The sequence below is a fragment of the Lepisosteus platostomus genome, chromosome 8, assembly GCF_059453375.1.
Source record: "Lepisosteus platostomus isolate fLepPlt1 chromosome 8, fLepPlt1.hap1, whole genome shotgun sequence".
NCBI lineage: Eukaryota > Metazoa > Chordata > Actinopteri > Semionotiformes > Lepisosteidae > Lepisosteus > Lepisosteus platostomus.
The window spans coordinates 11,012,004-11,039,844 of NC_142618.1; the positions used below are offsets into that span (position 1 = coordinate 11,012,004).

Genomic DNA, 27,841 nt, shown 5'->3' on the forward strand with positions numbered 1-27,841 from the left:
GATCAGTAAAGGGACGCGACCTCACTGAACGTAAAAAGGGTATGATGCATAACCCACAAAGACTTTTCCAGCAAGACAATGTAAAAGCAGACAATCGAAGCGAAAGCATTCGATAAAAGACCAGATACTAAAAAAAAATGTATGCATAAATCGTATTGACTATTCTCATTCCATATTGATTTGCTGTAAATCCCGATGCTGGTTTAACACATTTCACAAGTCGCTCAAAACCGCACGACTTCAGCTGGTTAAATAACGCCAGCTGAAAAAATAAAAATAATTACTGTTTGATGAAAAAACAACAACTTTAGACACACAAGTTTAGATTAAGATTTATGTTTTGTTTACAGAACAGAAACTTCTTTCACTAATAACGGCAGATCATCTGCTTCCGAGTGCCCACAATGCTGTGCGCCGCAGCGCACTTAGTGTTGACGTAAGGATAGCAGGGCTGTGTGTTCATGGTCATTTCGATTAGTTGTACTGGTGTTATAAAAAGCCTGACGCTCGCAGGCACTAAAAAGAAATATGATTAGGTTTAATTCTAGCCATGTAGCCGAAATCCACACTTGATTGTGTAGTGGTGTGCGCCGTCACATAGATGCAATAAGGCAAATTACTCTCTCATGCTGCATATGAACTTTGATTTGGTTTGAACTCGATAACGCAACGGGCTATTTGCCTTGAACAAAGGTTGTTCTTTTTTAAAAAAAAACACACACACCACTAGTTTGTGTCACTCCGTGTAGCCTGCACCGGTCGTTTGCTACTGGAACGGGAGAAAACTGAAGCACTTGAAATTTGAAGTTTGAAGTCCTGTAGGTTGGTGAGTTTACGAGCACGTTGGCTGTGCGCACAGAATCTATGATTTATTTTAGTTTTTCCAATAATCCGGACATGTAATTTCTTAGAAACTAATCACTGGATTTAAGAGTGGCGGTAATGTAACTTTTACTATGATAGTCACGGCAGGGCTGGTGGAACTTAACCAACTTAAATGTGTTGGTTACATGTTCGCTCACAACCTTTTTTCATTTAAAGCGTTTGGTAATGAAAGCCAACGGACATTTTAAAAAAAAAACTTTGTCCTCTTGATTTGTGCTGTCTGAAAGACAAAGATAAGATTTACTTTTTGGAATAGTTGTCGGAACGTGTAACAATGTCATCCTAATTCTGTGAACTGGGTGTGAATGTGTTCTCTCCAGCAGAAGGCTCAATAGTGCACAAGAGCAGGCATTGACCTCGCTGCACCATGTCCCAACGAGATGTGCTTTTTATTTTAACTTAAAATGTAAGTCCAGAATGAAAAAGTCAGGCTGTTTATATCTGTTTGGTTCCCATAGGCGTTTCGAGACTCGCACAATGAATTTCCTACTGGAGACGCTGCAAGTGCTATTCCTGTCAATATATTACCTCCTGGAGGCATTCGTGATGCTGTTCATCCCTGTTCGGAGGAAAAATGTGGCCGGAGAGATAGTGCTGATCACGGGCGCCGGCAGTGGCATTGGTAGGCTGATGGCACTAGAGTTTGCGAAACTGGGCGCCGCGCTTGTTCTGTGGGACATCAGTAAAGAAGGGAACAAGGAGACGGCCAGATTAGCCAAAGAGAAAGGAGCCTCCAGAGTACATTCCTACCTGTGTGACTGCAGCAATACCGCTGAAGTCTATAGAGTCGCTGATCAGGTAAGTCACTAACTTCAAGTTTTGTTTTTTGTCCTTCTCCACTCAGTTAGAAAACCCGTGAAACTCGTGTTACGTAACCCTTAGAAATCCGCATCCTGTGTATGAGAAGCATCCCTGCCAGGATTCTGGCAAATGAAATGAATAAATGAAATGCTTATAATGTGCCAATTCGAGCTCTGCCTTGCACTGCCGCTGGGGGGCAATTGTAGCGAAAGGCAAAACGTGAGCAAAAAAACAAAAGTCACGGTTTATAATTCCTGAAACGTCCTCATCCTAGATGACAAGGAACTGTACAGTCTAACAAGTGGCAGTTGGTCTAAAATTACTACAGGTCCCTTTTCTTAATGTTTCAGTGCTGAAAAGTCCAGCATGATTTCAGCTGTCAGAATTTCTGTGCAGCATGTCTCTTACATTGTTCAACTGGTTAAACTGAAATGTCAGGTGTCATTGACTAATCAAATCTGAACAAATTTAAGTAAACAAATACACTGACAGGCAGAAACCAACAACCCAAAGGTAAAAACAAATTATTTTCATGGGCCTCTTAAATTGTCTGTTTTCTTTTGAAATTAACAAGGTTTTCATTAAATGTGCAACATGATGACATCTTTGAGGAGGTCAAATGATTTTCTTCTTTTCCAGGCCGATTTCAGTTGACAAAATGCTAAGAATGTACCGTTTGTTTTAAACATTCCATTGCCTCTGCTGTTGTAATTTGGCCAGAAATATGCATAGTGTTTAAAATAGATTTTCTGGAGGCATTCTTAGTAATTACTATGTGTTTAGCTACAGTATGTGTTGCCTTTAGCTTCACGCGACATTGGTTGCCATGGCAGTGTTTTAGCAACTTTCTGCCACGTGTTTGTGTATTGTTACTCATGGAGCCTTTGTGGCCGAAGAGAAGCCATGAAACTGTAGTACAGACCTAAAGTACTGAAAAAGAGGTTTTAAAGACCTTTTCAAAGAAAACTGCAGCTGTAAACCTAAGCAAAACATTTTGCTTCAGTACTGCACCATGAAAGAAATTATGGAAAGGGAAAACCAGTTTTTCCCAAGACAATCCTTGGGAAACTTAATGCATTTATTGTCATAGAACTGGGCTTCTCCTGCTGATTTTATTCCTAACATTGGGAAAGTCATTGCTTTCGATGATTAGTCCTAAAAATGGCTTGTAACAGATTGCTTAACTTAAGGTATAATTTTAACTTCAAAATTGTTTTTAGATTCTAGTTCACTAAGTACATTTTAAAATTATCTTCTTCCATCTAACGTTTTTTCTTCATACAGTTTTATGCATTTAATACATGGGAAAAAATGACATCTTACATTTCTATTGAAATCACAAGATATTCATGTATAGAAATATCTGAATATTAGTGAGTTTTGAGAGGGAGATGTGTGCTTAATATTTGCTGATTTACTTAAAATCTTTCCCATTTTCAAATATTTTTATTTATTTTTCAGAATTATTCACGCTCAAATGTTTTTTTTAATAATTCATTTAGTCACACACAGTACTTTCTATTTGTGTCATATGCACAAATAAATGGTCTTGGGAGCAGGAAGTGCTTGCTTGCCACTAAACTGAAGAAGTGTACTGCCTTGAAACCCGATCCCACTAGCTCTAGCCTAAGGCTGTTTTGCCAGTTTTTATTTAAATCCCTAACAAACACTAGGACAAAACAGAAGAATGTCAGAACAATGTGTTATATAGAATGTGAAGTTAACAAAAAACTGCTTAACAGCTATGAGCCCTTTTAATACAGTACATTATATTATAATTTGCCAGAAGGAACTGCAAGAACCTGATACCTTAAAGTGAGCAGATATTCCTCGACACCCTTGAGTATATTTTTTTCAGCACCATGGACAGATAAGGGGGCAAAGGAAGGTGATCAAGATAGGTTATTTATCTGCGAATTGTAAACAAGTACAAGATCACTCCAAGGTTTATCAAGGAGATAGATGTTACCTGGGCTCTGTGTTTAAAGGTCAAGTGTTTAAGCTGTAGAGAACGTTTATCAATATCAATACCTGCATGTCAAGTTGCCATGTCTGCTCTTTAACTTGTCATGTGTTGTTGGTAAAGGCCTTAGAACACATGGCCACATGGAACTTTCTGAGTGGCACTTGCTGATATATGGCAGGCCAGAATGAAAATGCTATGTCTCAATCCTGCAAAACTGCCATTTAGAATAAAAATGCAAATGTGACAAGGGATAATCATAAAATGGCATTTGCAGTCATTAACATTTAAGATTTGTTTCACAGGGCTCCTGTTTGATCTTCAGTGTATTATAACTTGTGCTAAACGAGTAGGACTGCATTTTGTCTTTCATGTCTAATTTGCTCATCTCTCTCTGACTGTGTTATTTGGAAAGACTCCTTTGCATATCGCGCCCACATATTTGATGGAAACTCTTACACAGAATTCTCAATTCCTCTAGAACAAAGCAGGGTAGGCTGCTTGTGATTTTGGTGTATCCTGTCACTTTTTCTTCTAGGTTGCGTAATATCTGCGCCTATAATTCCAAAAATTAAAAAGAAAATAAAAATGCCAGTTGAGGCCAATTTAAAATATTTTCAGAAAATGGAAAATAATAGCTTATGCTCTTCCTCAAGACACACGCAGCAAAGTTCTTTGTGTTTTATGAAAAACTGGTGGAACTGTTTATGGAACTGTTTTTTTCCTCTTTTTACCCACAGACCAGCAGCTAATCTGAGCAAATGAAAGTAGACCAACGTTAATTCACTTTAATGTTAGTTCCTTGTATAAAGGAAGCAGCACTGACTCACTGTCTGAGATTATAGCTGCACTGGATGGATGCCGTTTTAACTTGTGTTCTAAGTGAATGCTTCTTTTCTGTATTCTCTAGGTCAAAAGAGAAGTTGGTGATGTTAGTATTCTAATAAACAATGCTGGAATTGTGACTGGAAAAAAATTCATTGAGTCACCAGATAACCTTATAGTAAAAACCATGGAAGTGAATACAATGGCTCACTTCTGGGTAAGTTGTCTGCCCCTCCAATATTTCTCCCACCATTCATTAACACCGTCATAACATAATCTGTGATTACAATGTAGTATATATGTAGTATAACAATGTAGTTTTTTAGAAACTTTTCATTATCAGCATAATCTAAAGTATCTCTCACAGAATATTTTGCCACTTGAAAAAAATTTGAAATTTAAATTTCACAAAAGACAGCCTTCACTGTAATTTAAGATTTATTGAAGAAAATAAACAGTTAGAATTTTGAATAATTTTCTGATAATCAAGTTTAGTGTATCAGTATACATTTACAAGATTCATGTTGTTGACTTGTTTATCAAAAATACTTAGTTTATCCCTTTATTTAAAATGAATTAAAATTTTAGGGGTCTCAAATTAAACCTTACAAACGCAGAACAATGTTATTAAAATTGAAATGTCCATTTATATTTGTATGCATTTATATGGGAGAGTGGTCTGACATTAACAGTTGAGCTTTAATTCCTTTCAGGTTGCTAAGATCCTGTTAATGTTTTCTTAATGAGCTACATTTTATAAAGGCTTTATAAATGTAATTTGAAGCCTATTAACTAAAGAGTTCATCCAAATTATGTGTTGTACTCCACTTGGCTTTATCAGCATCAATCTAAATCACATAATTTCAGCAAATTTTAACATTTTATGGTAAAAATAAAAACATCTGTTTTTACTTAATGTTCACTGTTGTGCTTAAAAAACAAATGATATAGTTTGATGCTCTTTTCTCCTTTGTTCACTCAAATGAATGCCCTTGCGTGGCTTTTGCAAGTTAGCGAGTTGTTCCTTATTTGTGGAATGACGTGCAACACAAAATGGCGCAGTGGTTAGCTTTGCTGCCTCGCCCTGCGTTGAGTTCCTGGGGTGCTATCTGTGTGGAGTTTGCATGTGGGTTTCCTCCAGGTGCTCCAGTTTTCTCTCACAGACCAAAGACATACCGGCAGGGTAAATTGGCTTCTGGAAAAATTGGCCCCGTTTAGAAAATGGATGGCCGAACAACCCAATATTTTAGAGATCGAACTCTCTTTTCTGTTTTTTATGTCTGTGGTAGAATTTCACAGCTGTAACATTAACTCCAAATGTCTGTTAGTCTTAAATACTTGTTTGGTGTGTCCCCATGATTGTCAAATTGTAGTTCTTGAGAAACATGCCTTTCTAAAATACGTGTAATGTTAATGAAATTGAAAAGAAAGCTAAACTTTTTTTACATGGTTACTGTGTGTCCGTGCTGCTGATTCCTAATGTACAGTGCCTACTGTATTCGTTTTCATATTTTTTAGAAGATCCTTGTTTTTGCAAACAACATCAAATGACATTTGTGGAATAGTACATATACCATACCTCAGTTTCTAAATACCTTCAGCAATATTTGCCCTTACTTGCTGTTATTATGTACTTTTTTGTCTTATTTTCAGACTTATAAAGCATTTCTGCCTGCAATGATTGCAAGCAACCATGGACATCTTGTCAGCATTGCTAGTTCTGCTGGGATGATTGGTGTAAATGGGCTGGCAGGTAAGACTATTTCACTTAGAGGAAGAAAGTGACTATTTTTCATCTTTCTTCTTGTACTTTGGTTCCTTTTACTGTTTATTCATCAGTGGTACACCTCTGGAAAGGATATCTTAATTTTTACTGTGATATTAAATCCTGAGTTCGTACTCAGTTTTCTAATGTCTCATATTACCTTTGGCAAGTAAGCAGGCTAAACTAGTAGACAAAAAGACAAAAGTACATCCAAATTCTTAAATGGTAGAAGTTCTTTAATAAAAATGTAATAGCTTCAACTTGTCTAAGAATTTTAAATGTTCAGCATTACACAGAGTCAAGGTTTCATTGGTCAAGATATCTTCATTAAGATTCATTAAGTGTACAAAAGAGAATCCGTCCTAAGTATGCTGTTCATGCTTTCTGCACATATTTGTAAAAGTAGATGAACTATTTAACGCTGCAGTATTAAATATTTTGCATACTCGTTAACATTTTAGGTGTGGGTTTGATTTCAATGTTAAAAGACAAGTGGCTTGAAGGTGAGCAGGTTGGAGGGGTCTGCTTGGTGTTTGTAGCCACAAGCTTTTTTTGTTTCTTTTTTTAAGGGTAGTTATTGTAACTACCTTACTAATTGCAGAAATTAACTGTGCTTATAAAGGCTTGCTGGTGTGAGCCTGGGTTATGCAATTACTGTAACTGAGAGTCCTCAAGTGGCGTTGAGCAGTGCTGGATGTCAGATGGGTGACAGTGCCCACACGGCAGGGAGTTCTAAGGACTTGTAGGTTCCATGTGAACCTGCAGCGATGCCAGTGAGAGATGTTCTGCTCCTTCAGCTGGTGCAGACTCACCTGTAAGGCATAGGTGGAAATCATGCAGTACATGCACAGATCCCTCTTCTCCCTTCCTGGTCTGACCCCGAACTTCTCTCCCTGCCTGTGTGCCTCACGGAGAGCAAGTTGGGGTATGCGAAAAGACAAATTCCTAATGAAAGAAATTGTATATGGCCAATAAAGTGATCTGATCTTTTCTTGTCTGATAGGAGTTATAGCAACAGGCAAAGTCTGTCAGTTGAGCCGATTTACAGTTGGCCCTTCCAGATTTAGTTGAGATAAAATCATTATTCTCTTTTTTTCCAAAGACATTCGTATTATTAACACCCCTACAAATGCATATACCCTTAATACTACTGGTTATTTCTATGTAGTAATACACAAAGAAGGAGAATTCTGTTATTTCATTAATGTGTATGGGCTTCTTTGTATAGATTATTGTGCCAGTAAATTTGCTGCTGTTGGCTTTGCTGAGTCTGTGGCTTTGGAGCTGGAGGCAAAAAAGAAGAATGGAATTAAAACCACAATTGTTTGCCCCTATTTCATAAATACTGGAATGTTCGATGGCTGCAGTACCAAGTAAGTCAATTCTCATTCTGCTGACGCTTGCTTGTTTCACGATGTCACAATCCTGTCATGCTGTTCGGGCGTGCTACTTGTCGTGGAATTTTATAAAAGAAGAGTTAGGAGAGGGGTTCTCATTCACTCAGTAAGGTCTTTATTTATATTGCAATATGGGGGAAAAGCCATCACCCGTCTGTGCAGAGAAGTGAAAGCTGATTCAAAAGCAAGCAGGGAGAGCCCTTGTTTTATATCTTTTTTTTAAGCTGATGCAATACTTCAAGGACAGGCAAAGCAATAATTTTCCATTCCTTATAGGTATTTGCTTTAAGCAAAGAAGAGCAGTTATTCAAATAGTTTCTCATACTCCCTTTTTCAAGCAGCAACTTGACGAGTTGGGTGCTATCACACTTTGTATCCAGTATCCAGCTGCTTCTGCAGCACAGCTCTGTCCGGAAACAACAGTTTTAGGATAAAACACTTTTTCTCAGTAACTTTCCATTACATACTCAAGTTACTGTACTCTTTGAAATATGTTTGCTTCTTTGATGCATGAGTTTTGTCAAACCTCAATTCAAATTTAATATTAAAACAATTTTCAAAATGGGTTGTTCCAATATAGAATCTAGCTAGAACCCCATACACTGCTGTAGGTTTGCAAATTGTTTGTGAAGAAGGGGTGCCGAAAGAGAGAACTGTTACAAAGTGTGCTTTGTTCTGGTAGTAAAGTCGTGCGAGTCTGGTGACGTGGTGCCTGTATGGCCTTATTCCCCCCGCACCATCCCTAGGGCCTGCCTGTGAGGCGTCATCGCTACAAAATGTTTGCCCATATCAGCTGATCAATACTGAGCGCCTTGGAACCGTTTTTTAGACTGCAAACTAATACATCCTTTATACAGCCCAATACTTTCTGTTAAATTGGCTGCACTGTCCTAGTTCTCACATTTTACTCCTAAACTCGCCTGCGTGGAGGTATGCCTTTCATCCCGTTGAACACTGGTAGGATTATTCAGAGACTAATGTTTTGCCATTTTGTTTGTACAGTTATATAGGAATGCACATTTTTTTTTCCCAGATTAATTAAAGGCATGGGAGTGGTGAAGACATCCCAAAATACAGCGCTTAACAAATAGAAAATATTCCTCTTTGCGCAGGTGGCTGGGGGGGGCAATGACGGGCCCTTCAGTATGTTTGGCTTCGTAATTTGAACCGGTCAAGATGTATGGTTTCAATCCACATTTGAACAAAAAGGAACTGAAAACTGCATTTAATTCATAGAAGTCTACTGCTATGTCCCCAGATTGTAGAACTACAATTGCTTTTCATCTGTATTTCCTGTAGCTCATGTAATCCAATCTACTAAAGAGTAAATTAAAGTTTACTAAAATGTTTTTTTTTATAAATAGATGGCCCTACTTGCTTCCTATCTTGAATCCCGATTATGCGGCAAGAAAAATTGTGGATGGAATACTGAAGGATCAAGTCTATATTCTATTACCGAGGACCCTGTACCTCTTAATGGGCTTGAAAAAGTAAGTGTTTTTGCTTTTTGTTTCTTAATAAATCGACTGTCTTGTTCATTTGACCTTTTCTTGCAGCTCTTCCTCCACTAGTAATGGATTTGTTTAAAAAAGATCTTCCAAAGGTAATTCTAGAATTAAAAGAATTGGAACTTGTGTTTTTCAGCAATGTTCAAAAAATCAATCCATTTTCAGTTCACTTATCCTGGTGACAGTCATGTTAGTACCTAAATGCATTTAGCTGTCCATTACAAAATGCAAAGGCTTGTGCTTTTTTCATATTTTGATCTTGCTAAATTGGTGCCGTTATTGATGTGAAATGTGGGTAATTACAGAATAAAAACAAAATGAGTTGTATATGATCCCCCCAGGAGTTCAGTTGACATGGAGGTTTTTCATGTTGCTTTAAAGTAGGCTTGATCTAAGATTAAATCAGTTTGAAATCTTAAAGCTGACCATTTGCATTTAATTAACTTAGGGGGTTTAGGAATGATCAAAGGAGGAATAATTACAACTAAGTAGAAGAAATTAACAGCTTTACTCTTTAGATCAGTGGATACTATATAGTTCTGATTATGCATTTGTAAGATAACTTCCTGCTGTTTTCAGGTGTTACTTTTTGGAAACTAAAATGTATTACATTTGTTAATTTTATTCGATTATTAATTGATCTACATTTATTGTAAAATCTACAGGTATGTTTACTCGTCTGCTTCACTGGTTCTTTGACTGTGACCCTTAAGATTGTTGGCACCCTGTTTTGTGTGCCAAATTCCATCTGGAGAATTAATTCCAGTTTTTTTAATTAAAGTTTTTTTTGTTGTGATTCAGTAAAACATCTAGTTTGCTTGTGCTGATTCTCAATCTACTTATCAGGCATGGTTCTGGCCACAGCTCTCTGCGTGGGGCTGGTTTCCAGCATGCCCAGCTCTTCTATATAAAGCCTAATTTACTCTGCAAATTATATAATCCAATACCTATTGATATTCTGAACTATTGTCTGCTTTTGTAATTCAATAAGCAACATGTGTTGAAGACCACATCTGCTGAGTAGATCAGTGTGCTTTTGTGCAGAACAGCAACATTGGATGTTGTTATGGACACAGATTTAGATGTTTGACTCCAACACCAGGTTTTACCTTTCTTAATATGTAACAAATACTTTAGACCACCTTTCTCTTTGTTAATTTGGATTTAATCTGTTTACCTGTGTAAAACGGAGCTGCTTATTCAGGCAACTAATCTTACATTTTCCTCATCTTTTTTTTGGGGGGTGGGTTGTCCCTGCAGTGCTAAAAGTTTAGCATTTCCATTACAGTTAAAACATAGTGTGTTACATGATGTTCCTGTATTATCCATAAGACAAGGTTATCTGCACATTAGAGTTGTTTTCAGTCCACATTGACCTACAACAGTCTTATAAAACTTTTCAGCAATGTCCCCAACTGCCCTGTAAAAGTTGTATGGGCATACCTGCCTTAAGACACTATGGTCATTTTTTTTAATGCGGGAATTTCATGCTCGTCTCCCCTTTTATAGCTTTAAAAACAAAGTGAGTTCATTTAACAAGCAAGAGGACAATTATAATACAGTTAATACAATTAACTCATCTTGCTCGTACGCATATGATCAATGACCAAGATTCAGTAAAACATAGGAAACCTCATATAAAGTTTCTTAATTATCTCCAGGTGGAATGACTAAGTTAGATGACAATGACTACTGAATGTGCATTACAGTATCATTTTAAATAGGAGTTTTTTTAAACACTATACAATTGAATGTTTATCATTAGGGGATCATCAGGAATAAGAAGGCATTATCTGCATTACCACTTACAGTAACCTCTAGTCAATTCTGTTCTTCTCATAGCTGCATTCACTGGAAGTTTGGAGTTCTCCTGGGAAGATATTTTGGTGTTTTTGAAAGCCCAAATCATTGTGAAAGTCATACCAAGCATCATTGAACTCTGTGCTTAGCAGGGGAATGAGGTTGAACTGCAGTTGAAGTTTAACAGCATATGTGCATTATTGCTACCAATAGACCAAATCTGTAGTTTACAGGGTGAAATACGTTATTGGCTGACACGCACTTAAAACTTTAATGACTACTGCAACTACTACTGTTGCCGAAGCTTTTTGTAAAGGGGAAGATATGCTACTTTTCTGAATGTTTCTTCTTCTCCGGGCTGCTTTTTGCACATCTTTGTGTAATTTATAATATATATATATATATGCATGGATTCAGCCTCTGATGGATTTAAATGTATACAATTCACTGAGCAATTATGCTAATGTGCACTTGATGTAACTCACACCATCATTTTCATGTATAGATACATTAGTAGTCTGGATATATAATGAATATTTTGTATGAAATATGTTCCTGGAAATGATATTGTACATTTTGTTATTGTACAACATTAAATTATTAGTTCACATTGGCAAAATATTCACATTTACTGTGTGTGTTCAGTTGATGCTGGGTAATGATTGGCTCATGACATATTATAGGTAACATGCTGTGTAAGAAGCTAATGTGCTTTTATAATAAAAAAAAAGCTGGTAGACATTAGAAAGGTACAGTAACTTAATTAACAAGACCCCAGCTTGGACTTGATATTTCAGTATGCAAATCCTGTCCATGGCTTTTGCAGGAAAGCTGGTATGCTTTTCTCATAATATGGTTTGCTAACTATTTAGAGCTTTCTGAGTTCTACTGTATATGGACAGGTAAACCTTTTGTGGGTATTATGCTAGAATAGATTAATAATTTATTGTGAAAGCTCAAAATTCTGAGGCAAATGGATAAATTTTTTTAAAATGGGAATCATCTTTTTCTTTTTTCATATTACATCTAAATACACAATCATACTAGTCTCGACAAGTACCTGGAAATGCAATATATGTGGTTTATGTGAGTCCACGGAGCTTGTCATAAGCAGAGGAGGTCCTTCAGTTTCCCAGATGTGGGCTAGTTTTCAAGAGAAATGTCAGAAATTTCAAATTAAATGCAACGTTACAAGCGTAGGAGGTGCTTTTACACATTACCTGTGAATGAGCCAGATGTAAATGTTCTTTTTCATGAAATAAATAACATCAGAAATCACTTTACAATATATAAATATTTAAAATAAAGCACTGTGCTTCAAAAGAACATCTTTTAATTTTAGTAAATCTTTTTTGGATTGACTTTCAGGAACTTTGTATCTGGCTTCATATGTATTTATTCATGTAAGAGCATTTCCTAATGTGCTGTTGGATGATTTTGATTCTATGTTCTTTTGACATTTTCTGATAAGCTTTCAGGCATAAAATCCCAGAATTTATATATCAGATCTAAATAATAGTGACATGTTGGTTGTGCAGGGGATTAAAAACATAAGAGTGTGTAATTTTGAAGACTCCACTGTCCTGTAAAAGCAGGAGACAGACTTCTAAGAAAATTCAGTGTTAAAATGAAATGATATTCAGGAGGTCTAAATTTCACTGGTCTGTAAAGATTTCAGGACGATGTGTTAAGGTCACTTTTAGTCTCCGGTTAATCAGCCTTACATTTGCCTTTGATTTACATTACATTAATCTTTACACAATCTGAATTGTGTTTTTTTTTTATTCCCCAATTTCAAATCCCCAGTTGTTAATCGGCTTGACACAGTTGTACGTCTCTCATATCTCGGCACAGGAAGAAGAAGAGCTGTGTGTGCTATCTTTTGAAACATGCAAGGTCACAGTCATGTGCGTCTTATCCACACTGAGTCACGCAGTGTCCACAGCTGAGTTAAGCCAAGATTGGAGCACTAATGCACATTTTAACACATTTGCATTCATGTTTTTATATATTTATAGAAAGTTAGTTAGTTCTGGTTGCTTTATAAGCAGTGATCTGCTAATGAATTCAGTAGAGATGTGAAGGAGTAAATGTATAAAATATGCAGACCTGGGGGAAACTCAGTGACTCCTATACTCCCCTCAGCTGTAGTTGTGCCTCTTTACAGATGACAAGCTTTTGTCAGGAGCTGGGCTCTATTTCTGTCTGTAGGCTGGCAATCAGATATGGTTTCAAATCCTTTGAGCACATCGACTCAGTCACGCATCCAGGAAACTGTTTCCCAAACACAGAATAATCCAACTTAAACCTCCGCTTCACTTACATTAGACTGCTTTAGATCCCACGTTCAAGCTCTTCTCTACCTGAACATGTCTCATTATCAAGAAGAGACTGAAGAAGATATTATTGGGATATGTTTACTGTAACATTAACTTCCCCGTTTGTAGGAAAAAAAGAAACTGTTTTGGTTAATCTGTTTTCTAATTTATTATTTCTTGCTACTTTCTGTTTTGTAAATTAAAAATGTATTAGTTTTAGGACCTCTGGCCTAGCTAAATGTCATTCGTTGTCTTTCAGTAAAGGCTTACAGCTGAGAAAATCAGTTACTTAAATGAGAGGTTTTAAGGTTTTCTAGTCTGATGGTTTGTTCACTTCTGCCTTGTCCACTATTGCTTTACAAATTACACTTATTTAAAGGCCAAAAATACAAATATGTATCATGCTTGTTTACATAATCCAATTAGCATCTGTACTTATTCAAATTGTAAGGCACTCCAAGGGCAGATGTTCTAACCTACTTCCAGCAGGGATCCTGCTGTGTTGACATTAATACAGACGCTACCATCACAGCTGAAGAAAACAGAACCAAACCGGTTGTTTTCTCACTTGCAGAATATATACTTAAGCTAGCAGGTGAAAATCTACTACTTCTGGTGTATAATTTAACAAGTGGAAAAAGAGTGAAAGGTTATGTTAAATATATGGAAATAACTCTAATATGTTTGTATGTTGCAGTTTCGTTACAATGCCTTTGTGTAAATAGGTAGGGGGACACTAGATTATTTTATTCATTTGTGCAGTTAGGTATATGCATGTTATTTCAAAAATAATGTTTTAAAATTAGATGGCACAGCGGCGTGCTGCAGCTTTTGCGTCCAGGATTTGATCCCAAACTTGGGGGACGTCTGTATGGAGTATGCATCCCAATTTTTCTCCAGGTACTCCTGTTTACTGCCACCCTCCATGGACATGCTGCCTACATTATGTGGTGTCTCTCTAGTCTAAACTTTCCTTTGCGCTCATGTGTGTACCCAGTGTATTGTCTAATAGCCTTGTGACCCATGCTCCCAGGAAAGACTATGGGTTGCTACTGTCCTTAACAGGACTACATGGCTGTGAGATGTGTAAAGCTTGTGAAGCAATTAAGTAGATTAAAATACATTGTGTTAATAGAGAATATTTAAATATTTATAAAGAGCAGCACTGTTATTTTAAATACTTTAAATGCAAAGGAAACTTCAGAAATGTATAATAGAAGAGACTTTGTTAAAAGTACAGTACTTTATTCTGAGTCACGTTGACATTTTCCACATGACAAAACGTGTAGGATTAAACATTGTATTATCTGAAGGGGTACTGATGACATGATAGGACTTCTTAAGAAATTATTTTTTTACAATTAATTTACAAGTGGCACTGACAAAAGCATTGTACTCAATGTATTGCATTTACTAATTACTCCTAAGAACAGTAAATGAGAACATGTTTAGTCTAAGAAAAAATGCACATTTCAGGTAAATTCATTATGAGCTGCAGAAAAATAGTGCTGTATTTAAATTATTTTGTTAATTAGCCTTCATATAGAACATTTATTGACCGGACTGTTAATATCAAAACGTGCAGCTTGATAAATGAGGAATGATGATACTTGGTTTAGATTGTTCCCTATAGCAATATCAAATGAGCACATTATTTATATTGGTTTTCTTTTAAATAAGAATATAATGATGTTATACAGATCTTGTTAACAATACAACTTGTATTGCAGGTGCAATTTTTTTATATCTACAGTCACTGGGTACTGAAATGTTGGTACCAATGTTTGAGAATTTGCGCGAGTCTCAAACTGAGGTTGCGATTTTTGTTTCCATTTTCAATATTCTTCTGGATTAACTGCCTGAGGAATGATGTGACAGCTCCATGTTGATAGCTTTCATGCCAGAAAATACTTTTCTTTTAGGATATTTACATAAGATGATTATAAATGCATTTAGGAACCTGAATAAGTAACTCGTTCTGCAAAAGAGCACCACAACAGTAGTCGGTGGCATTTCCTTCTGTTTCTTTCTCTACTCAGCATGTTTAGATGCCAAGTTATTATAAACACTGACTCCTATGTAACCAGCTATCTGGGTCAGGTCCTATCCCCTCATTTAACTTAACGTCCATTGTTTGCCCAGCGGGCATGGACTGGGTGGGATCCAGTAGTGTTATCAGACTGACGTTTTTTAAATGAGCTTTCTTTGTAAGTTAAATGTCTCCACCCGAAAATTACATCTGTGTATTGCAGTAACCTTCTGTTATTTGTAACTAATAAATATTGTGTTTATTCTTATTTGGTTTTGTCTTGTATATACAGTACACTTGAAGTGCAATTCTGTTTTCAAATCATGTGATATCCGCTGGTTAAATGCAAAACTGTCTAAAAGTTCATCTTTACATGTAACTGTATTAAAACATCTTGATCGTTTATGTGCTATTGAAAAATAGGTTTAATTGAAAATAAGTCAAAATAAAATACAGCACATTTACAACAAATGCTTTTTAAATACCCATTATATCCATGATGCATATTGTGAAGTGCTGCATAACACAAATGTTTTTTTTTTCTTACCTCACAATCCACTAGGTCTGTTTTCATTAGAAACACTTATGTTTGAGGTAATTACAAATCAGGTGTGAGAACATAAATGGGAATAAAGTGTGTGTGTGTTTCAGACTGAGGTAGCAAGCACACCTTTACTACAAAAACTGAAGATTTTTTTTTTTTTAGACGTCTCCAGCATTTGAACTGGAAATGAATTCCATCACTGCTTGTAGCCTGCTTACTGAGGTGGACTGCATCATTATTTAGGAATCTGCTTCTGATTAAACACTGCTTTTTGGCCAAATTGATCCTTTTATACTTTAGATTCAAACAGAATAATGTTATGTGAAATACAAACCTCTGTGCACATTAGCCAGATAGACAGAGTTTGAATGACCTGATCAATAAGCCCTCCCTACCACATTTGACATTTGTTTTCATGTGGGTTAGCATTGCTTCACCAATAAACTATGTAGTCCCTCTGTTCTATTTGGGATACGGCACATGTTAGTCATTAATTAAAATAATGGACTTGGTGCCACTTGCACCAGTGTGATCAAAAGCCTAACTTGTAAGGTTATAACAGTATTGTGCCTTTCCATGAAGGCTAGTTCAGAACAGAGGGCTGGTTTGAAAGAAGACCTTGTCCTAGCATGTTGACCACTTTCGTAGAACGACTGATAAGGATGGGATTTATTATCCTTACTACCTACACAGTTTCATGTTTTTCAAAACAAACTGATTACACAAAGGAGTGATTATGAGAATTTCTAAATAACATTTACATGTTGTCGTGGAGTTTTATCAAAGAAGAGCCGGGAGAGGTGTTCTCATTCACTCAGTAAGGTCTTTATTCATATTGCAATATGGGAAAAAGCCATCACCCGTCTGTGCAGAGAAGTGAAAGCTGATTCAAAAGCAAGCAGGGAGAGCCCTTGTTTTATATCTTTTTTTTTTAAGCTGATGCAACACTTCAAGGACAGGCAAAGCAGGTTTTTGCTTTAAGCAAAGAAGAGCAGTTATTCAAATAGTTTCTCATACTCCCTTCTTCAAGCAGCAGAGATAAACATTATTAAAACATCCCGTGCCCTTGACGAGTTGGGTGCTCTCACACTTTGTTCTAAGTATCCAGCTGCTTCTGCAGCACAGCTCTGTCCAACCTTGGGTGGTGCAAATGTGAAAATGTAGTTGAAATATTGTATTAAATATTAAATAAATAGTTAAGTACATCGTTAGTGCCCATTTCCTCTGTCTTTTCTCACCACAACTACATTTTCACTTCCACAAACCACTGTTATTCTTGTAATTCTGTATCTTGTCAATCAAGTTTGTTTAGTGCTTTTTTTTCATTTTCTTTTATTGTAATAAATAGCATTAAAAACCACAATAGCATTCAGCAGTTAGATGTCATCAGATGACTCTCATGATGTAGGTCAGGAGCAGTGCCTCCAGTGTGGTATAGAATGAACTAACTAATGAATTGTATAAGTTGCAGTAGGACCACATATTTGACGGAGAATTGGTAAATATACCAAGCAAATAGTTGCAGGGCTCTGTGAAAATGCTGTAAACCCATAAGAGAAAGGATAGCATAAATTTATATTCATTTCACAGGAAAGAAAAGAAAAACTCTGCAAGACTATCTGTGCTGGAGATTTTTATGTGAAAATATGGTATGCAATAAGAAATAATTTAATAGCCTTCGTGGATAATAAAGTTCAGGAGCATAAAATAACTGAAGCAGTTTTATTATGTTTGTTGAGTTATACCAAACAATGAATTCTTCTTTTTTAATACCAACTCAAGAAACGGTAATTATAATAGATTTGGGGGTCACCGTGATAATAAAATGAAGCACATTTTAAATGTGTAGCCATTAGAGACCTGAAGCAGTAAAGAAGGAAATGTAGGCTAAAATACTAGTGGGATTTGTTACTATCATTATTTTAAAAAATAGGCAATTTTCAGATATAATTATCTGCTGTTGAAGAGTAATTGTGATTTGTTACTTTTATGATGGGTAATTATAATTATGATTGACCTGAGTTGAAATATGCTTAAAACACTGTGTTTATTGACATGGAAGTGTTCTGTTAATAGAATACATTCTTAACGTTATTCATAAAGAGTAGTAAGAACTATATGCATTTTTAATTACAAAAAAAGCACACAAGAGCATTTCAAGTATGTGAAGGCATGGTTATCAATAGTGTCCAGATATAAACTGAGACCTTTATAATAAGCTGGAAACTCATATCAATCTGCACCTGTTTTCTTCTCACACTGATTCAGAGATTCAGTTTTCTGATTACCATTATGATTATTAAACTAAATACTGTATGTTCAGATTATACCAATGTTTTTTTTTTAGTTTCCAAATGCATATACAATATTTGATAAAGCCCTAAACAAACATCACACACCATTTCTATAACTGGTGTAAAATAATCAGAAACAGGGTGAATTTATATTTTAATTCAAATTTAAATTCATTATTGTGTTTGGTCCTGGAACCAAACCATTTGTTAATTTTCTCAACTGTTCCATTTTCCTTATTATAATGTACTTCATAAAGTGACATAACATCTTGTTGCATATGATTGCAGAACTGAAAATAAGTTTCTTCTTTTTTCGATAAAACCAAATAGATCCAGCCGTTCGACCAAATCAGGCAGTTCCTGTTTTCAACTCCTGTTCGAAAAGCGCATTTTGTACTCAAGTTCTCCAGCTGTTTCCTTTATAACACATGTGATTCTCCCGTGTTGTCAGTACTAATTTGTCCAGCGTAAGTAACTCTTGGAAAGATGTCGAAAGTGACTAAGAAAATCAAAATGTGGTTAGGAGGGTGGATCAGTCTTGCACAATTCTTTTACACTCAGATCAAAGGACAGTGCATTTCTTACAACTTCAACCTCACTTGTTAAACCGCATGCTCTGCATACTTACAGATCGGATTTTTAGTTTAAAGGTTTTCACATTCTATTCAAATATTTTGAGCATTGTAAAAAAACTAGAATGAAACATTGACATTTTAAACAGGGTATTTATCGTACTTCCCTTTTGCGTAGAAAGATAAGATAATGCCTGCTGTTTCTCGTGCCCTTTATTACTGCGATGTTGGAGGTTGCTCTGGCAATGTTCTGACGTTGTCTTTATTTTTCTTACAGCATTATACCTGTAAAGCTTGGACTTCTCCTGGGTGAATATTTGGGAGCTTTCAACTTCATGGACCACTTCAAAGGCCGCACAAAGAAGGATTAGCTTTGGAGATAACATCAGAAAGACGTTTCAAGTTTCGGCTATTGCTTTGAGTCTAGTTTAACGCAAGCTTGGTAATTAATGGAAAAAAAGGATATTGATACAAATATAAAAATGTGTTAATTATAGTAATTCTAATATTACAAACTATTGTAATATATTATTTTTGTAATATTACGGCTACTTTACATGCTGACATTGGCTTCAACCATTAAGGCCACTGTGATCATGTAAAGTTCTCTAATTTTACACATTCTCTGTATTTTATGTCCTATGTGTGGACACTCACCTTAAGTGCATTTTAAGATATTTGATTTAATAGGATAAACATTTGGTTAACACCTTTTGGATTACAAAACCAAATTGGATGCCATTGCTTAAACTACTGTTGTACAATTTACAGTACTTAGGTAACGAAGACAGTGACTGTGGAGTACAAAGTTGATATTTTTCTTAACTTTCACAGTTAGATAAAGTGAACCACTAAGGTAGATGAAGACTCGGCCTGTATTCAAATTGAAGGCATCTGGTTTGATTAGCCGATCCCCTGTCAGGTGGCACATATTTTGTCACGCACCAGTTGTAATTGGTTTTAAACTGTCAGAAACTGAGAACGAAAGAAGAACAGTGTAATAGAATGACATTTCCAACCATCTCCTCCCCCGGCATTGGTGCTGACCTCTCTCCAGGTTTCTAATCAAAGAACCTGTGACCACAAATCAGACACCTGTGACAGAAACATGACACAGTCACAACGACCATCTCTGCCACCTCCCCCAGCGTCATGGACTCAAACTCAGTAAAAATGATATGAAAGCAGGACATTTTGGAAATGGCAGAGGAAGGGATGTGGAGGTTTCAAAGAGTACAAAGGTTGAGGACCGGGAATATAATTCATTATTTGCTACAGTAGATAAAGAAGGACAAAACGTAACCAAATCTAGACACTCCCTAAACACACAAAGCAGTACCCACAGTGTCCACTGGATAGAGCATAACACAAGGGACTGGAAACTAGCTGCATATGATGGCGTCTGCGAGGGGCTAAGTTCATTTTGTGAAGAAAATTTAAATGGATCGTCTGATGGTTAGGATTTTTGGAAGATAATTTCCCGTGATAACATTTGGGATAATATACATTTTCTTCATATGTAACGTTCAAGTCCCAGTTTTAAATAGTATGCTAAGATGAAAGTGAACCCACTACAGAAAACATTGATAGAACAAGCTAATCCCCTTGTTTCTACAATGATGTCCAGCAGTTTATGCTTTAATTGTGTAAACTGCCTCACCTCTCAGGCAACGCCATAGGGACACAATGAAGTCGTAAGTGAAAAAGGAAAGAAGAGCCAGGTAGATTATGTTGAGAATTCCATTCCTGGAATAAGAGTGAATACCGTCATTATTAATGCGTTACAAATATCTCCTGTGTATGAAGTTTAACATAAAGTCAAGTATTCATTTTTACCTGCACCTATGTAATTATTGTTAGATTAATGTTATTATTGCAAAATTAAGTTTTTAAGCTGATTTGTTCACTGTTAATATTGCTTGTTTGTGACAAGAAATTATTCCTAACCATGTTCAGTTCAGAAGTTGTTTTTGATCCATGGAGTTACTTAAATTTGAGAATTCTGGATTTTTTTCCAAGCGATGGGTATTTTGTTTTGGTTGCTGTGTTCCATTTCATGTGTCCACAGTGCTCAAAGGCTATTTTCCTCACTAAATAGAAACTTTAATTACCTTTTCTGTTTTTCCTGGTCTCACAGGATAATGAATCACTGTGGCATAAATCCATCTACCTCACCTAGTGGACTTGTCATCGGATAGGACTTATTTCTACCTGTGAGATAAGGTTTTAATCTTGCCTATTGCAATTTTATTTTTTTTACTTTTAATTTAGTTTATAACAAGCTTGATTCAGTGTCACAAAATGTGTGCTTATTAATATTTTGCTTTGTTCATCCTACTACTTGATAGTTCAGGTGGGTAGCTGCGTCAGCATGCGCAGGCTGCAAAGGAACAAGTAATAGGTTTATTCCAAGCTGAAAAAAGAAGAAAGAAAACACAATGTTTTGGCCGTGGAGCCTTCTTTAGGTGTGAGAGAGACAGGGCAGTAAGCAAAGGTAATGGAGCGGGAGAACAAAGGCAGGGAGAGAGGAGGAGCGAGGGGCGAGAGCAGGGGACAGAGAGAGAGGCCAATCAAGAGGTGTGAAGTCAGGATAGGTGTAGAGAGGTGTGAAATTAACTACTTGATGCTTTGTTCTCTGTTTAATTTGAGGTCTAAAACATTTCACGTTTTGCATGATGAAAAGTGTATGTATTTTAAAATGTAGATAACCTTGTAACAAATTACTGTTTTTTTTAATTTACCAGATCAATTATAAGGCAGTATAAAGCTTTATTTTTGTTTTACAAAATGCATTTTGCAGCACTATGTTACAGTGCATGAAAATGCACATTCCATTTTAAATACCTATTAGCTTAAATGCTTGATTTGTATAAAAAAGTAATAACTATTTTAATAATGCCTCCTTAATGCTTTTCTCAATATTTTTTCCACATATTTGCAAAGATGTGCAACATACAGTGTCTTAATATACTGTACATTCTAAAAATCTCACAGTAAATGAATGTGTCATCAAATCTTGAAGCACTGTGATATCAATAGACTGTGAACATTCACAGTGTGAAATGTGTTCCTTGAATGATATTTGCCTTATGCATTTCAGTTTTGATTTTAAAAGATGAGAATGTTTGAGCACTTGATTGTTAATCTACATTAACAGTACGTTGATAGCATTAAAATAATCTTGACGACTCATTTTTGTGTTGTATTACTGTATAATGGTCTTTTAATATCTTTATAAGTCACAGAATTGTTTCACTCTTCTTCGGTTAGTGGGATTATCATTGTCAAAGCTAATCTCTTCTCATGTTAGCAAGGCTGGGGCTTTTTACAGTAAAGTGTACCAGTCACTATACTGGGACATTTGGACTCACATAGCACATTAAGCTATTACAATTACAACATTATTACAACATAGTAGCAGAAAGTATAGTAATACCTTTAGGAGCTTTTATTGGTGTGCATCAGTATTCATTCCATACTTTGCTCCTTTATTTTACAACTAAACAGCTTTTTTAACTATTTTGAATTTTGAAATTTGAATTGACACTTAGTGGAACTGGCTTTCTAAAAATACAAAAGCTTATTGAAAATTAACTGAAATCCTGGTTTATCCTTCACAAAATGCAGTAAAAATAGTACTGAACAATTAACCATGTTTTTTTAGTGACGTCTGCAAACTACTACAGTACTTTCTGTGCAATGTGAAGATTGACACACACAAAAGCCGGTTAGAGGGACCCCTGCTGGCAAAGTAGAGGCACACCAAGTTGGTATAAGAATCTGAAAGGATGAACCAGAGCCTCTTCAGAGGATGTTGGTAATTTTTGATGGTGACAGCACATATGCCCCCTTGTGATGCTGCAGAATGACAGTTGCCATTAGTGCTTGGTCGTTTATCTGTGCATGTTCATAGCCAATAGCTTGCTTAGAGTCTGACATAAAAAAAATATACAAAGGAATCAATTCTGCTTTGCCACGGCAAATTTGTATACCAGCAGGATTTGCAGAATGGAAATGATGGGAAGAGACACCCATATTTGATTAAACTCTGCTTATGCTGGAATCATGCACTAAATATTGGATGACATCAGCAATCCTGATGTGTGGAATCGCAGTGTTTTCTGAAGGTTCACCCAAAATAAACTGAAATCTTGGCCAGTGTATATGAAACAATAAAAATGCATACTTAGTAAATATTGTGGTATTATAGATTGGTTCGTCTATTTTTACAAAACGCTGTAGATATGTTGTGCCTAGTTGACTGAATTGGACAATTCTTATAAATCGATATTCATATATGTTTTTCTGCTGTGCAAAATACACCTTTGAGCTTTTGCAAAGTGAAGTAATACTGCAATTGTTTATTGATTTATATATCTATTTACAGATTCATATATCTCAATAACATGAAAAACCCACCTTCCTTTGCAATTGATTAAGTATGGAAGCATAGAATAATCTCATCCTATAAATTCTATTTATGCACAGTCTTCACTTGAGCACCTATGGTGTTGTGCTGGTTGGTGTACAAAACTTAATTTCTAAAAAAGTCATTCCATTGCCCAGTCAAAACGTCAAAACATTTCCAAAGACACTTAGAATATTTGTCCAATGTTGGCAATATTGGCTGAATTGGCTTCATCACTCTGCTCTCCTCCGCACTGAGAGCTGGTGTGTGGTGAGCGTACTGGCGCACTATGGCTGCCAATGCATCATCAAGGTGGGGCTGCACATTGGTGCTGGTGGAGGGGAGTCCCCATGACCTGGAAAAGGGCTTTGAGTGGATAGTCCAGAAAGCGCTATATAAGTGCAAGGAATTAATATACTGTAGATGCCTCATATTACCACTTCCTGTGCTCCATCTTTCTAGTGATGGTTTGACTGACATGTCAGGTGCTGTCTATGTGTTGATCCTGTTCATGAAGAAAGGTGTAAGAAGGCTTAGATTCATTTCTCATTCCTTAAATCATGCCATTTGTATCAGTCCTGGCATTCGATGTGACAGATTTTAAACTGGGAAAGCCGAAACATTTAAGAAGACTCGTGTTTTCCAGCCATTTATTTTCTAACAGCTTAATCTATTTCAAGGCCAGGTGTAGCTGGAGCCTGTACAGGAAAGCAATGGGCACAAGGCGGGGTACACCCTGAACAGGACGCCAGTCCATCCTAAGGCACACCCAGAAGCAGACACATATACTCACACTAGGGCCAATTAATCTACCGATCTGTCTTTGGACTGTGGGACAAAACCCATGTGAACACAGAGAGAACACACTGTACAAACTTAATGCAGATACTATAGTACCCCAAGTCCAGAATTGAAGCCAGGGCCCCAGCATTTCAAGGTAGCATTGCAAACCACTGTACCACCATGCTGCCCAACTATTCAGGTTTTGTGAGCTTAAAATCCACCACGTGCAAAAAGGTTAAAAAAATGAGCATATACCACAAATTGATACAAGTAATCACAACACAAATCCAATGTTATAACAGGTAGTCTACCTCTCTGCCTTTCAAACATGCAGGAGTTCAGTTTGAATACAAAAACTACATGTTCATGGAGTGATATGTTCATTACAGGTCAGAGGGTTCTTCCAACAGATAGAAACATGCATATTCTACACAGTAATTTTGTTGCAAACACACATATGAGTTATTTATGACTTTGAAACAAAGGTGCCAAAGAAAGCTTTGGTGCAATTTGTGTTGCTGTTGCATAATACTTTGCCAAAGTGAAATAATTCTCTTAACACCATTTTGGAATTTTTTATGGGAATGATAAACCACTTGATCTTTCAAAATTAATCTGTTTAAAGGTTTTACATTCTGAAGCATGTTAAAAAGCTGAATCCAGACCTCCCACTCTTGATAACAACCTGTCTAATCATAACATTGTCTATTGCTGCATGCACATTAAAAATTTTATTATACAGATGAAACTTGACAGAAAACATTACTCACTGGTCTACATGACAGATGAGTAGGTGGGTAGTTTTTTTTTGCATCACCATAGACAACGCTACTTTACAATAAACTACCCGTCATTTAATTGTATATATTATAGAAGTTTATTATTAATTGTATGTATGTAGATTATGATTAAATAAGCCGTGGAAAGTCAGAATATATATTCAAAATATGGTTTATAAATCGGGGTCTATCCTTTTCCTCCACTTGAAGTGATTTGTTATTAATTCCACTCTACAACCACAGCCTCTCGAGCTGGCAGGATTGGTGAAACGAGGGTCGTGCATGTTTTCCTCAAAATGTTGAGGAAACTGTCAACTGACTGTCAAGCCGTCTTCGTCTTATTTACTTTGCAAGACCCACAGAGTCTACAGTGGAGTCGGCACCCAAAGGAGGGATAATACTTCCCTCTCGACAGACTGCAGGCTCAGAGGCTCTCAGGAAGTCTAAGAGATCTGTGACAGAATGCTCTATCCCCTGTGCACTGCAACACTCCCACACACAACCACATGCACTTTACAACTAGGCTATTATTTAAATATACAAACTTTTAATGTATTTCACTAACTTTTACTGCTCCGAATCTAGTGGCTCACGTAATTAATTATACACTTAATACCACTGGAATGTAAGAGTTAACCCAACACACATTACACACATACTTACATGAGAAACAGCATTCCACCATTTTGTAAAAACCCTGGCTTAGACCCCAGGTCCACAGACCCTCCATAGAGGCTGGATTTGTTGCTGCCTGCATAAAAAAATGCTCTTTCTTCCGAAGGGCTTAATGTTTTGAAGGGCCTGCACTCTGGTAACAGAGAGTGGCTTCAGTTTGGATCTCAGGGTAGTGTATTGTAGTGTTGTGTAGTGTGACAAGATCACTGTTGCACAGGAAGCCAAGGAGATCCTGGTCAACTCTGGCGATACTCTGCCAGCTCAGAAACAACTCTTGTGGAATTGTGGTCACATATGGCAAAGGACATAGCTCACACTTTAGCCAGTGAGATCCAGACCTTCCAAAGATGTGCATTTAAAGACTGAAACACTTAACCTCTACCTTAGAATTTCTGGGATGGCACATTAAACTCGGACTAAGCCTTGAGGCTTAAGACCTTGGGACAGTGGGAGATGGGGAAAGTGTTATTTGCATAAACGAGTGGATAACCGTTGATTTATCACTTTTCTAACTACTTTATCCCATACAGGGTAGTGGAGGAGCCTGAGCCTATCTTGGCAAGCAATGGCCAGAAGTCAGGATACACCCTGGAAGAGACACCGATCCATCACAGGGCACACACACACACACACACACACACACACACACACACACACACACACACACACACACACACACACACACACACACACACACACACACACACACACACACACACACACACACACACACACACACACACACACACACTGGAACACCTGGAGAAAACCCACACAAACACAGCGAGAACAAACAAACTCCGGGCAGATAGCATGCCAGGAACTGAACCCGGGTTCTGTGACGGCAGACATAGAGCCAGTACGCTCCTCACACATCAACTATCAGTGGAATAGTAGAGCACTTCTATTTTTCATGAGCCTCCCTTATACAATCTGCTTGCAGTTTGTGGTTTAAAGCAACAGCCCCCTCGGCGCTGGCGATTGTGATTGCTGTGGGCTTCCCGGCTATTGTCTTTGCTTAGCATGCTTCCCTCTTCCCTCTTTTCGCCTTTATTTCCTACTAAGTGCATGGGCAAAGACTCTCGAGGAGCCCCTGGAGACCTTTTATCCATTAATGGAGCTGTAACAGCTATTTCTTGAAAGAACCCCGGGTATTGGCTTCAACAACAAGGCTGTATAGCTTCTTCCTTACTCTCACCACCATAAAGAAGAAGATGTGTAGAATAGTTAAAATAACAGGAGGCGATCTGACTTGTGTCGCTAGTTTGGTAGTTAGTAGTTAAGTGATACAAGGATCTCTTCCAGCTGTTTCTTGAAAGAAGCCTGGGTATTGGCTTTGGAATGGCTGGCTAGCTAGTTCCAAAGCACCACAACCCTTTGAGTAAAGAATTGGCTCTGGTTCCTGATTTTGAATACATTTCCATATACAGTAGTTTCCAATTATGCCCTCTGATTTATGTGTTCCTGTCCATCACAAAGAACGTCATCAAAAGCCTTCTGAAATTCTAAATAAATCATATCACACACCCTGTGTGTATCCATTACTGCTGAAGCTTGTTCAGAGAACTGCATAAAACTGCAACTAAAGGATTTTTTCAAATTTAACTGTAAAATTAAAGTGCACTGCTGGAAAGAAACCTTTTTAGCAATTACAGGTTGTACAGTTGGTGCTTTGGATGTAGGCAAATGGTGCCATCTTCCTGCAGCTTCAGTGTTTAGAACAGAACAATTGTAAAATGAGGCTCTTGAAAAAAATAAAATAACCTATGTAATTTAGACTAAACCAATGTAAATGAGATTCATATCAGATATAATTTGATGAGTATGAAGACTGTTCAGAATCAAATAAATTCAATAAATTAGACTTTACTGTAAAATGTACAATGAAAGGGCAAAGGTAAGCTGTGAACAGTATAGTGGATAAAAATGTAGGGTTATACACTAATTGTAAACTACCACATTGGTATGTACTGTATATGTATGAAACCATACTTGTTATAATAAGACTGTATATTATAATACAGTACACTGTATTTTATAGTTCTGTGCAAGGCAACAAAAATACACTAATTAACATTAGGGCACTGCTCTCTTTTAAGCTTATAAAATATAACTGCATGCAAGTTCTATAAACTACTGATGCAAATTCACTATACAGCCACAAATACACATTTTACAAGGATTTTACAATTACCTTTTAATATATGTAATCTAAGGAACAAAGATTAGAAGTCAAAGTTTTAATCTCATTTTAAATTTCAAGAAAAAATATATTTCACTCCCCCATAACCACTCACAACATAACAGGATTATTAAGATTTAGGTCAATCCCACAACATTGATCTTTTTACTGTTTAGAGATCATTTTTGTTATTTCTCTGTGTGATTCAAATTGGTGTTATGTTAAAATGTGAAGTGGCGTTTAAATATCTAATCATTCGAATGTGTAGGCTCTTGAATGGGCATGTTTCCTTCAATTCTGGGAACATCTGTAG

At 36.7% G+C, this 27,841-nt stretch overlaps 1 protein-coding gene across 3 annotated transcripts; it reads left to right on the forward strand.

The window, feature by feature from the left end:
• The first annotated feature begins 421 nt into the window (after positions 1–421).
• On the forward strand, positions 422–21,893 carry sdr16c5b (short chain dehydrogenase/reductase family 16C, member 5b). Of its 3 annotated transcripts, none has more exons than XM_088642410.1 (7): positions 422–826; positions 1,344–1,683; positions 4,560–4,691; positions 6,128–6,227; positions 7,468–7,612; positions 9,001–9,126; positions 10,987–15,559. In XM_088642410.1, the coding sequence occupies exons 2-7, from the start codon at positions 1,363–1,365 to the stop codon at positions 11,078–11,080; spliced, it is 918 nt and encodes a 305-aa protein (XP_088498536.1). In that variant the 5' UTR covers positions 422–826; positions 1,344–1,362; the 3' UTR covers positions 11,081–15,559. The 3 variants fall into 3 exon arrangements, with proteins under 3 accessions (XP_088498536.1, XP_088498537.1, XP_088498535.1); XM_088642411.1 differs by lacking the exon at positions 10,987–15,559 and adding an exon at positions 18,979–21,893 and having other exon boundaries at positions 423–822; XM_088642409.1 differs by lacking the exon at positions 10,987–15,559 and adding an exon at positions 18,979–21,893 and having other exon boundaries at positions 424–826.
• Positions 21,894–27,841: the final 5,948 nt, after the last annotated feature.